The sequence below is a fragment of the Scardinius erythrophthalmus genome (genome assembly GCF_964197995.2).
Source record: "Scardinius erythrophthalmus genome assembly, chromosome: 3".
NCBI lineage: Eukaryota > Metazoa > Chordata > Actinopteri > Cypriniformes > Leuciscidae > Scardinius > Scardinius erythrophthalmus.
In genome coordinates, this window is record NC_138223.1 from 42,390,278 (window position 1) to 42,403,912 (window position 13,635).

A 13,635-nucleotide genomic window follows, 5' to 3' on the forward strand; every position below is an offset into this window, starting at 1 on the left:
GAAAAGATCTTTGTATTTAATTTTACATGAATACATATTAATAAATTACATTTTGATGTTTGAAATTTTAGGTTTTGACAAATGCAGATATAAATGCAATGAAAAAAAATCGATTTTCTAATATTGCACCTGTCAATACAGAACGAAATATTCTGTAGCCTGTTTTGCCGTCAATACTGCCGACGTTGTCTTTGCTGCTATATATATGTTTAACATTAAAGGCCTTCCACAACTCTCTCCCCATTATGTCGAATATAATCACCAATGAATGAGGCTTATCATATGTCACCCAGCAGTGCCGCGTCAGACACGTTTCTGGTGTGCAAAGACATGTAAAACGCCACGCAACAGAAACGCCACGCAGCCAGTGTGTCTCTGGTCGTAGGGCGCCTGATTAAAATGTAAATGATTTCGATGATTAAAACACTCCTGCTCCAAGTAAACCTTTCTTTTGTATCAGTTTATGACAACCTCTAACTGCACAAACAATCCCGGTCTTCCCCGAAGCCATGACGATGAGTTAGTTGTTAGGAACACTTGTTTAATTAACCGATATGGTGAAAAGTGATCAGCGCGCCAGTGACCGGAAGTGCCTGACCGGAAGTCTCGCACAAAATACCGTCAACTGGCTGCGTCCGTATTTCCGTTAAAAATAAGGTGAATAAGAGAAAATAGGCTGTACCGAGTCTTTCCGGAAAAAAACGAGCGTCTGGAGGCGGGCCGTGTGGGCGAAGCCATAGCCAGAGCCATAGAGAGAAAGAGTTGCGACACTCTTTGATGTCGCCGCTATGGCTGTCACGTGGTTCATGTAAGCCCCAATAGTTCTAAAACATACGCTGGCTGTCATGTTCTTCTATGGGACAGACAGCAGCGATTGCATTATTGAACGGTAAATATAAAATAAAACACACCCCAAGTACTTTTTCAGCTGTTATTGCATTTTGTTAATGTCAGTTTTGCATTTGGAGACAAGTTTTAGGCTATATTTTTGGAGGGAAAAGCTTAGTGTTCATGTTTGCATGTCTTTAGCGGCTCTAACTTAACTTTTCCATATCATTCATCTGATGATGGACGTCTCATGATATTTATTTTAGCACAACTGGGCTGTATTAGGTTATTGATTCCCGTGATTTTGCTTATAAATTTTGATTCAGCCATTAGCCTACCTTCGTGATCACGCAAAGAGGTCTGCCGTGGCGGTCCGTTCAGAGTTCGCTTAAGCTAGCTCACTTCTTCTAATGAAAGTGGCCACCCCAGGACCACAACGTGAAACATTATCATGTTAAGACTAAGAATATTATTTTAATATTAAGCCATACACATTATCAAAACTATAACAGATTAAAAACGAATTTATAAGCATTGCTGATACAAATGAAGGTTTTCAAATAAACTATTTTTATTAAACAATGACAGACAACAAAAATGTGTGCTTGTGTGAACAAGAAAAGCAAAAATCAGGGGCAGTTGATCCATGAAACAGACACACACTGGTGATGGCCATAACAATCCTAGAGGTCCAGCATTGTTCTCACAAGCCGCTTCACTCAAGACAATAAAACATAATGAAAAGTTAGTATATCCCCAAAAAATAAATTAAATAAAAGTTGCTATAAAGGTGGCAGCGATTCATTACCGAACTCTTAACTGACGAAGTCGCGCTAGCTAACTAGCTAAGTTAGCAGGCAGTGCTTGAAAATTGGTTGAAACAACTAACATAAAATATAAATAATTACGCTGTGCATGTACAAATGAAGACCAGTATAAGCATCGCAAAGGGCCTCTGATACAAAATAGACAGTTGACAATTCAAAAGAGGTCGATATTTCAACAACTTAACTCTGGAACAACTCGACGCGCAGCAATTTAAGTGAATGGTGTCCAACGCCAAAATGACAGTGTTTAGAACTATTCCGCTCTTCAAATCCCGGAAGTGGGCGGTTAAAAGCGCCGCCATTGTTTACAATGGAGGTCTATGGGAGTGTCGCAACTCTTTCTCTCTATGGCTCTGGCCATAGCCATAGAGAGAATCCGTCGATCTGGGCTTTGTTTATAAAACATTCATCGTCGAAATGCAGAGAACAAACAGTCTACACAACTCGTTTCTGCATCCACTGTTCCTAACGCTGGGTTCTTTGGTAAGCTTTCCCTCACCAAAAACACTTTGGAGACACAGACACTATGCAGCGCTGGCTGCCGATGATTTCCTGTTGAAGCGCGTTGAGGTGCGCGGCCTCGCTCTCCTCTGGTCGACGTGTGCGCGGCCGCGCTTTTCCGGGAGAAATGCTCATATAAGGAGTTCCACTCTGGTCTACGTCATTAGATCCACGGTCCAAAAAAAAAAAAACAGCCGAAACTTGTACCAACCCGGAAGTAAGATTTTCGGCACAGAAATTCTCCATTATTCGTCCAAAATATTTTTAAGAAACTTTGGCCATGTTAAGCATGAGAATCCATCTCTTTAACACTGTAAACAACTCTGAATACATGAAACACCATTGTACCCCCCGTTTAACATAAACAATTCTGCACCTCAATCCAAAAGGGTTGCACCATCACAACAAAAGAATATATGCTCTAAATTTCCAATATTTGTTTTACAAAAAAAAAAAAAACAATTATTCACATAAAAATTTAATTTCATTCTTAAAAATGCATTAGTAGCCTAGGATAAATCTCGTTTAAAATTTTGAAGGTCACCTCCTTAGCTTTAAGAGGGAGGTGAAAAGACAAATATCTTTACACATTTTTTTTTTATTATTTTTTTTATTTCAACCATATCAAAATCTTTAAGCACAAATTCCCGTCTAATTGGGATTGGGTTGTAAAGCAAAATTTCTAATGACTCTATTTGTACATTTTTTATCACAGAAAAAACACAACCTTCTAAGGAGAGCTGCCTCAGTGGAAGTCAGTTGAACTGTCGAATTGAATTAAGAGAAGAGAAGTCCATTCAGACAGACTCATTAGACTTCATTCACATCTTATCCTTCATCGTATTTAAAAGCATTACATGTTTTGAACATTATTAGCCTATAAGACAAAACTTTAAAATACGTTTGTATACGCTACATTAGTTAGGCTATTTAGGCCTACCCCTGAACTAACAATGAACACCTTTTTTTTGTGTGTGTGATTAATCTTTACTATAACTCTTGTTCATTTATGGAGACAGACTTGAAACAAGTATTATTAAGAGTTTTGAACTAGATATTTGACGCCACATGCTAGAGAAAACATTTGTTTTTTGCAATTGGAAAGAACCTTACTGTTACTGAGACACCTGACTGCATCATTTGCTCATATTATGTGTAGCATACCATTCATTTAAAGCTATCTGCATGAAATGAGTGACAAACAACAAATATTCAAACCATTGCATATGTGGGATTACAAATTAAAACATCTGTTTAAGATCTGCTGATCTTATGTCCTCACATAACATAAAAATCTAAGGTAGAGTATATTGAATTTAGAATTTAAGGTTATGATGATGATATCAGCTGCTAAGCAAAGTTTCCAGCAAGAGATTCTTGTTCTCTCTATTGTAAGTTAAATGAGTCAGATTACTGAGACTCACACCCTTTGTCTTTAATGGCTCTTGGAGCCCCGTGTCCCAGTCGTTGAATGCTGATTGGATTAGGATTGGTAACACTCTGGAGTCTATAGGGCGGGTTCCTAAACCTGGATGGATACTTCATTTGCATGCTTTGTTTAAGGTTGCTTTAAGGCTGATTTAAGGTGCTTTGTCTCCATATATAAGCACTTCCCACTAAAATCTATATAAACTACAATGTACACTGCCTTAGTTAGACTTGATGACTGCAGCCACCGACAGCTCGTCCTCTCAATAATGAATCCTGCAAAAGATCGCTTCTGAGTTTCTTACACATACCATGATATATTCTATGTTTCCTGTTATCTATGCCAACCGGAAATCTGATATTGTTGATACTGCCCGCAATTAAAAAGCGAAAGAGAAACTTTGTTTGGGAAAGAACCCATGTTTCAAAGCATTGTATCTCTAGTAAACACATCAGATTCTCACCAAGCACGTGACTTACAAGAACCAAGAGCTCGGCACTGCACCAAACTTACCAAACGATGTGTTCACGTGACTGCTAAGAGATACACGCTTGTGAAAGATTACTGGAAATCACAGGCTTTTGTCTGGCAGTTCAAAACAAACTCATCATTGTGTTTTACAGTATGTCGATTGGTTTATTATAGTCTGTTTATTAGTGCACAGTGAATAAGGATCTACATTAGTAAGTCAAAGGATCAAACTTATACATAATGCTTTAGGCAGCCATGCCATTTAACAATGATAGTTTAGCCATCTTCTTGTGCCTTTCTTGGTTATTTGTATTTGCCGTTTTATCTCTTTCTCCATAATTGTGGACGATAAACTGACAGTGTACAGAATGAAAATGAAACCGTTTTGCTGTGTCACCTCCTGTGGCTTCAGTACAGAACACAAGACAAAAAAAAGTGTAACGTTTTTGTGCCATCAGTCAAGGTCAATGGCAGCTTGACAAAAACAGTCTGCTCATGCATTACCACAACATTTGCAACCGACTGCTTGTGTTTTATTTGGTTTGTTTGCTTTTACTTTCGTTTGCATGGACTGGGCTGGTTGTATTGTTGTTTTTAGATGTGGTATTTAGTGTGTGGATTTATACGGTACATAGTTGCCTTTGGCTTGCTCAGTTGGGGATATTTGGGGATATTTAATTTAATTAATCCATCAACAATACTATTGATCAGCATTACCAAACGTGGACGTTTTCCACTAGAAACAAACATTGATGTATTATTTTAATTTAATACTGTGAAGCTGCTTTGATACAATCTGTATTGTGAAAAGTGCTATATAAATAAACTTGACTTGACTTGACTTGATAGATAGACATATTTCTTTCTTCACTTTTGCTATTTTTTACATTTATAATATGATTAATTGACCAATTAAGTTACAAATAAACTAAATAAAAACAAAAAACTTGTATATATGTATATATATATATATATCTTTTTCTTCTATATCTTTTACATACTTTTTGACTTTTTTAGATACAAATTCAGTAAAATGTGTCCAAACCTTTGACTGATATATGGCACATGGCACATTAGGCCTATAATATTTGGACAATATAATCAAGGCACTTTCACAGTCACTAAGCAACACGTATGTCTGCTCATGCATTACCACAACTCAAAACACATGATTGCTTTCCTGTTTGTTTGCTTTTTTGCCGCTTGCGTGGACGGCTGGTTGTATTGTTGTTTAGAATTAGAAGCAATACAAAAAAAGCATTTTACACATCTTTGTTACTGAATGTTTTATCTCTAAATATCTTAGTTATACTGTAACAAATTAGCATGGATTTATACTGTACATTTCTCATTCTTTATTTGGGTTATTTTACACGTTTATAATGATTAAAACAACAAAATGACATTGTACTTCCTAACTGGTACATTTTTATGAAAACGAATGAGTTCATAGAAATGTAATAAACATAAAATGTATTTGGTCTACATAAACAATAATTTAGGCATAGACTTGTAGGCCAAAAGATCATTAAGATCATTAGATACAAGTTCAGTAAGATGGTGTCCGAAACTGATATGACACATGGCACATATGGATAGATATAATGAAGGTCCCGCAGTATGAATTATCCGATGGGAAGACAAGAAAAGTCTTTTTTTTTCTAACCTCCAATACATTTCTGGTAGGTGATGAACGTGGCTCCAGGCTTCACTTGGAGCTCGGACAGCGTCTGCTGTTTCTGAACCGGTTTGCCATTGTAGAGCAGATTCACACAGCCTGTGAGGTCTGGTCTCAGCTTCAGGACCTTCTGCTGCAGTTTCCCGATGGTGTCGATGCTCCTCACAGTCACGGGAACCTTGACTGCTTTAGAGCCATCAAAGATATTCACCAAAAAGCGTTTAGCACCTGAAGAAACCGGCTTTTGAGCCTGGAGAACGGTGTGGGTGACCTCTCCAAACGGCTCAGGAAGGGGGTCGGTGTCTCCTTTCACACACTCCCTGAGTCCACATGTTTCCGGCTGGAAAAGGTTTGGAGCCTGAGAGAGAATCAGGATATTCAGTGAATGCATGCAGGGCACCTCATGACAATAAAACTAAATGTAAAGGGAGAATTTTCATAAGAATTCATCTTTAATGTATACCATTCAAAACTTTGGGTCAGTAAGATTATTATTTTTTTACATAAATGAATACTTTTATTCAACAAGGATACATTAAATTGACCAAATTTTTGAATGGTAATACAATATATATAATGACATATATCTTACATTTTATCTTAACAAAATGTATTTAAAATCATCTCACCAGTGCTGGGTAAATGACTGTAGTCATGCTGCCTTGAGTTGCTTCTATTCACAATGCAGGCATTGCATGAATTTATATAGTCAAAAGAGAGAGTTTTTGGAATGCACCTATCTTCCCTGTTGCATGCCCAACCCCTTAAGGGTTCATTCTCACCAAAATACCATTTACAGGAACTGCTGCCATGCATTTGAAACACAATATCAAGACATGGGATTATAGAGAAAACGGGAATCACCAGACTTATATTCCGTTCAAAAGAAATTGATTTCCTTGTGTATTTTTTGTTTTTGTTTTACATACTGTTGTTCATGTGTGTTATATCTGGTGATGGTACTGTGATTAAGATCTACATTACAGCTGATACATTATAATATCACTGTTGTGAATGACAACCCATGACCTATACAGGAAGAGGGTCTCTTGTTGACCATTGAATTTTGGGGAGACTGGGGGCAAATGTCTTCTTTTTTTTTTTAGAACTCACAGAATATTACAAGTCTTCAATCTTTTAGTGTAAGAATCATTGTAATATCCTGCGACCCTACATACGGCCAGCGGTTTGGAAACTTGATGGACAGACATTTACAGTATATGTGCCAAAAATGACTGTTTAATAACTACCATTTATGAACTCATAAAACTATAATAAAACAAAACAAAAAATAAAACAAAGAAATAGTTAATGGTGCTCTAAGTGATGTTGGGTGACGTCACTTATTGTTGATGTTCTACGTATTGTCAAACAAAACGGAGGCTAGCTCGACCCTCCCTCCTCCTCATCCCATCCCCTAATGTGAATGCAAAACTCTGCAGAGTCACTTTATTTCGACATTGTCTAATAATCCAAATTATGATAATAGTCATTTAAATTAAAATTATCAAAATAATATCATGTTATATACACACACACACACATATATATATATATATATAGGCCTATATATGATCCGAAGTAACTAGTAACTAGCTACTTGAGTACTTTTTTCATTGGATACTTCTTACTCAAGTAACTATTAAAATTGTTACTTTTACTTTGAGTAAATATCTCTATAAGTACTTGTACTTTTACTTGAGTACAGTTTTTGGATACTCTAGTCTACCCACCTCTGCTCATCGGTCAGATGTTTTTGCTTCCATTGAAGCTCATGAGGCTCATAACAAAATAGTATTGAATAAGAAAATAATGCATAATACAATTAATTACTAGTGGTTCAAGACTAATTTTATTTTTATTAAAATAGAAGAGTCAGATTTACATATAGAAAAGTGCAAATCACAATTACAGATCATTTAACAATAGATTATGATCTCATTGTTTAATATAAAGTTTGTGCTTCCATTTAGAAACCGATTTAAGAATTTTCCCTTTTCTCATAGACGTTTGACATTTATGAGTCTTACAAACTTGAGTTTTACAAAATATAAGATGTTAGACAGCATAAGAAACTATGTAGATAGAATTATCATTTCTACTATCTCTGTTTTTCCCCCAGTGAACTTAAAGACTGAAAGTGAAACTGTTTTAATTAAACCCTGAAAATACGTTAAAAAAACCTCATTTTCAATTCCTGAACTCGAATTTCAAAAACAAACGGCCAAACAAAGTACATCTTTGTCCCATCGTGTTAAACAAAACACTTGAACAAAACAAGTTATATTCATGTCGTCTTGCAGCTCGATTAACACATTTTTTGCACTTTCTTTTATGTTTGCATCAACGGTCAGGGCTTGTTGCATTAATGATGATTAAACTGAGTCAAGTATTTTCACATTTTTTTTTATGTATTTATGACACATCAGCTAACAGCAATAAAAAAATTTACAAGGAAAAGTTTGTAAGTAAGTTACATTCACAGTGTGATTTATCTCTCACTATAAAGTTACAGATAAACAGAGATGAAGACAGAAAGAAAAATGATGTGTCTTTAACCTCCTGTACATTTCTGGTAGGTGAGGAATGTGGCTCCAGGCTTCACTTGGAGCTCAGACAGCGTCTGTTGCTGCTGAACCGGTTTCCCATTGTAGATCAGATTCAGGTTTGCTCCGAAGTCTGGTCTCAGCTTCAGGACCTTCTGCTGCAGTTTCCCGATGGTATCGGTGCTCTTCATCACCACCGAAACCCTGGCTCCATTAAAGCCAATAAAGAAATTCACAGAAAAGGATTTAGATTCTCTTGAAACCGGCTCTTGAACCCGGAGGACGGTGTGGGTGGCGTTTCCACACGGCTCATGGTAGGGAACAGGAACCGTGTCTTTAGGGTCTCCTTTCACACACTGCCGGGGTCCACATTCAGCACGCACAAACTGATGGTACTGAGCCTGAAAGAGTGCCGAGACATTCATGAGTGGGACACTCAAGGCTGGTCAAAAGCAACAATTACAACACTTTCATGTTAAAAATACTGTTCAAATGTCAGCATATCATGTTAAATGGTTGTATTTTAAAATGCATTAAAAATATTCTTACCAATGTTGCATGACCTTTGGTATCCATGGTTTGTATGTGCTTCTTGTTGTTCGTGCTCTGCTCAATCTTCAACAGTGTTTCTTATAGGCAAAACATGGTGCCCTTTTATTCTTTTAGCTCCACCCCTTATAATTACCTCATGCAATGCTTGATCTCTTTCGCCTAGTTCACTTCAGGCCACAGGAGAGAAAAAAAAAACCCATTCAAAGGTATCTTATCTGGAGGAAATGGTTAAGTACTCAAAAAGTACCGATCATTCCATCTCACCATGTAAAAAGCACCTGATAAAACAGAAAGTGCAAGCATCTCGGCGAGATAAAAATTGCCATAACAAACGATATCGAACCATAAAAGTGGAAAGTCCCATGTTTTGTTTTTTAATGCATGACAAGTTTTGAAAATGAAACTAATTCTACCCATACTATAAAACAACAATAACAAAAAAAAAAGCATTTAACATGCATGAGCCAGAAAGATATTTATTTGTTTTTGTTTTTTTTGTGACAATCACATAAACTTATGTTCACATTAAACAGTGATGGGAAACGGGTGTCCATGAAATCAACACATTTATTTGCATTTTTGAAGTTGCTGTACAAATATTACATCAGACTCAGAGATTTGAAGCAGATACACAACTCAAACCTCTCAGTGATATACAATGCAGTCTACTTAGAGTCACAGATACAAAATCATTACATTTCCATAGGTTTTTTTTATATTGAGGTCCGCATGCCAGCTCATCAAAGATTGGCACAGCATGTTATGAGAGCATTAAACCCTCTATGAGCTGCTGACTGTTTTCCCTCTGCCCTTCTTGACACTGGGTGGTGTTTTCTGCACCATTGACAGCGTGTCTCTCTTCTCAATCTTCCTCAGCTGCTTCTTCTTCATTCTCTTGATCTTTGCTGTATTCTTAATCTGAAAGGGGCAAAGCAGTAATGAGACACAATAATAACAATAATAAGACACAACTGCGACAACATTCATAACTGTGAGAAACATCTGAATTCTGGTGCAAAATGACATTCTGTATTTACCACTTGCACAATCTCCGCTTTTCTCTCATTTTCTGCTCGTCTTTTTAGATGTTCAGCTCTCCTCTTCTTCTTGTCCTGCAAGAAAAATAAACGAATACAGAAAAAGCACATATAACCAATGTTTACTATGATATTTCAGGTTATAACTTCAAAACTTGTACCAGCCTGAATCTTCATTACATTTTCCACAGGTCACAATGTCACCGTGTTTCTCAGAAAGTAATACTTTTATTCAGCAAGGCTGCATTAAATTGATCAAAAGTGACAGTAAAGACATTTCTAATGCTATAAATAAAATTATATTTTGAACTTTCTATTCATCAAAGAATCCTGAAAAATAATTATCATAGTTTTCACTAAAGTATTAGTCATTATAAAAATTAAATTATTATTAATAATAAATGTTTCTTGAGCAGCAAATCAACATATTAGAATGATTTCCGAACAAGACTGGAGTAAACTAAGAATATTTCACAATATTACTGTTTTTCTATATTTTGATAGATAAAAATATTTAAAAATCTTACTGACCCCAAAATTTTAAACTCTAGGGTAACTACTAAGTAAATTATGGAAGCTTGTTTCCGCCACAAAAAAAAAAAAAAAAAAAAAGATAATTGCGACTTTTTATCTCACAATTGCGAGTTTACATCTCGCAATTCTGACTTTATTTCTCAGAATTGGGAGATATAAAGTCAGAATTGCGTGAAATAAAGTCAGAATTCTGAGATATAAAGTCACAATTGCGTGTTATAAAGTCAGAATTTAGACTTTCTCGCAATTGCGACTTTATATCACGCAATTCTGACTTTATATCTCAGAATTCTGACTTTATTTCACGCAATTCTGACTTTATAACACATAATTGCGAGTTTATATCTCGCAATTCTGACATCTTTTCTCAGAATTGTGAGATATAAAGTCCAATTCTAAGGGGGGAAAAAAGACGGACTTTTTTTTTTTTTTACCTTAAAATAGTTTATATCTTACAATTCTGACTTTATAACACGCAATTGCGACTTTATATCATGCAATTCTGACTTTATATCTCCCAATTGCGTGATATAAAGTCAGAATTCTGAGATATAAAGTCACAATTGCATGTTATAAAGTCAGAATTTAGACTTTCTCGCAATTGCGACTTTATATAACGCAATTTTGACTTTATATCTCAGAATTATGACTTTATTTCACGCAATTCTGACTTTATAACACATAATTGCGAGTTAATATCTCGCAATTCTGACATCTTTTCTCAGAATTGTGAGATATAAAGTCGCAATTGCGAGAAAAAAAGTCAGAATTCTGACTTTATAACACGCAATTCTGACTTTATAACACGCAATTGTGACTTTATATCTCAGAATCCTGACTTTATATCTCAGAATTCTGACTTTATTTCACGCAATTCTGACTTTATATCTCCCAATTCTGAGAAATAAAGTCAGAATTGCGAGATGTAAACTCGCAATTGTGAGATAAAAAGTCGCAATTATCTTTTTTTTTTTTTTTTTTTTTTTTTTTGTGGCGGAAACAAGCTTCCATAGTAAATAGTTTAAAGTTATGTCCCAATTAAATCACACACTACAGACTCACCGTGTACTACTTACGTGTAGTTTATGAATTTTATAAGGCGATTTTGTCATTCATCACAGTTTGATATCCCCTCCCCCACGTAACTAAAGCTAAGACAGTTGAGTGCATGAAGTGTCGAACATGTCACACTATGGCTTCGTCTGAAATCGCATACTCTCTTGAGTAGGTACTTACTTTGAATAATTACTTCACAACCGCTAAAGAAGTATGCTCTATATACTATGAGTGTGTGTAGAATGAAAGTAATCTGGACGTACTACTATCGCCATGTTATCATTATCATGTGATCTACCAGCATCAGTTACGTGGTTTCACTGTCATTCACAAATCCTCTCCCCTGGCCTCATGGGCCAGTAAATTGTCCATCATATGCAAACTTCAGAATCTCGCTGGAAGTAATTGGTCATCCAGGTACTGTTCACCTTCTCTTTTATGAGTACTGTGAATTCAGACATGCTTATTTTGTCACATACTGTTTTTCGGTTACTATTTAGTAGGGAAGTATGCGATTTTGGATGCAGCCTTTGTTTTTTCGGTTAATTAAATGGATCATCCGGGAATTTAAAGTGCACTTTTTCTATTTGGAATCTTCAGTGAACACACTACTAGCACTATTTACACTACAAAACGGCACAGAATAGTGCAGAAGTGCGCAAATTGGGACGCACTTCCAGACTTTGTTTCAAAAACAAACAATGACAACATTCAATTCATACATAATGAGGAAAAAGCACAGTTTTGGGGCAGAAACTCACCTCTTTCTCTCTGGCCTGCTCATCCTTCAGCTGCTGGTGGTACTGCTTCACCAGCTGCTTCTCTCTCTTGGCCTCCATCTTCTTTTCCCATGATGTACGCAGAGGTTTGTCTCTCAACAGCGCAGAGAACCTACAAAACAAAGTCAGCACGTCTGAGCAGAAGAAACAAATGTACTAGCAAACAAACAAGTACAATGAGGAAATGTTTATGTACCAAGCTATTATTTTGGATTCACAGACATGCAAGTACATAAATGCACACATAGATACAAATACTCATGTGATATTTGGCCAGATGCCTGATGAGAGTAATAGGAAGCTGAATGTTTATAAAATGTTATGCACCTTTGCTTCTTTCGGTCTTTCCATACTCTTCCAGACTTGGGTTTACCAAGAGGCATAGGCTTACTTTTCTTCTCACTGGATTCAGAGTGAGTCCTTTTTTTGGCCCCTTTCTTGGGGTCTGTAGGGCCAGTGGACCCTGTCTCTGTGTTATTGACCACGTTTTCCTTCTCGCTGGTCTGATCTACAGTGTCCGGCACTGACTCTTGACTGACATCTACTGATGGTGATGACGCAGTTTCATCTGGACATACTGTTACTGTGACTGAGCTGCACTGATCGCCTTTGGTATCTGCTGAACATTCGTCTGGTGGTGCTTCCTGTCGAGAATCGATGCTTTCTGCCGGATCTTCTCGGACAACAGACTTTCTGGTCCGGCGAACGGGAGTTTTGGCCGCGGGCGTCCGGAGTCTGCGACCACTCCGTGTGCGGCTCACAACGGGAGAATCCGCGTCGTTTTCGGGACCTTCAGCCATCATAACATCACCTCCACCGTCTACCGCCATGTTTATAGACGCTGACATCATTAGCGTTGTGCCGATTGATAAAATATAAAGCTATTTAAACTGTACTAGAAAACACACATGTGCGGAAACACACGTGTATTCCTCCTGTGTTCCTCTAAGAGACGGGAGTGTCAATAATCATTTGTAAGTAATCGATAGCGCTCCCTAGTGGTTGGGAGGGCAACTATATGAAGCCCGACTCATTTAAGCAAGTCGGTTCTCGAATCGGTTCAAAGATCCGAATCATTGATTCTTTTGCACCAATTGGCCCCTGCAAAACGTTCCAGTAAAGATGTTGAACTGAAAATTCTTTATTCAAGTCGATTGTCTAAATCTCCTCCTTTATACGAGGTTTTCTGTAACAAACTTGCTCTTTTAACGAAGTCTCTTAAGGTAGAGAAAAATGTAAACTGTGCATATATGAGTCTTCGCGCCATGTGAATGTCTTTGGAGCTTCTGACTTTGGAGCTAATGTTTGTTAAAAGTTCTATAATTAAAAGAAAAAAAGATAAAAATAAAAATACAGTAAGATTGCTGTTTTTTAGGCTACGGTTTTTGGTTAATAGT

The 13,635-nt window shown here is 36.8% G+C and overlaps 3 protein-coding genes across 3 annotated transcripts; all 3 read right to left on the bottom strand.

The window, feature by feature from the left end:
• Positions 1-5,254: 5,254 nt before the first annotated feature.
• Positions 5,255-6,449, bottom strand: LOC308688177 (uncharacterized protein). Its single transcript, XM_081361098.1, has 2 exons — positions 6,364-6,449; positions 5,255-6,092 (listed from the first exon to the last, which is right to left on the bottom strand). Exons 1-2 carry the CDS (start codon positions 6,388-6,390, stop codon positions 5,718-5,720), a joined length of 402 nt encoding a protein of 133 aa, XP_081217224.1. The 5' UTR covers positions 6,391-6,449; the 3' UTR covers positions 5,255-5,717.
• Positions 6,450-7,555: 1,106 nt separating this feature from the next.
• On the bottom strand, positions 7,556-9,138 carry LOC308688616 (uncharacterized protein). The gene is made up of 2 exons (XM_081361795.1): positions 8,830-9,138; positions 7,556-8,681 (listed from the first exon to the last, which is right to left on the bottom strand). The coding sequence occupies exons 1-2, from the start codon at positions 8,854-8,856 to the stop codon at positions 8,289-8,291; spliced, it is 420 nt and encodes a 139-aa protein (XP_081217921.1). The 5' UTR covers positions 8,857-9,138; the 3' UTR covers positions 7,556-8,288.
• A 243-nt stretch (positions 9,139-9,381) lies between these two features.
• Positions 9,382-13,385, bottom strand: ccdc86 (coiled-coil domain containing 86). The gene is made up of 4 exons (XM_081361794.1): positions 12,566-13,385; positions 12,221-12,350; positions 9,870-9,944; positions 9,382-9,750 (listed from the first exon to the last, which is right to left on the bottom strand). Exons 1-4 carry the CDS (start codon positions 13,087-13,089, stop codon positions 9,613-9,615), a joined length of 867 nt encoding a protein of 288 aa, XP_081217920.1. The 5' UTR covers positions 13,090-13,385; the 3' UTR covers positions 9,382-9,612.
• Between the last annotated feature and the right edge of the window lie 250 nt (positions 13,386-13,635).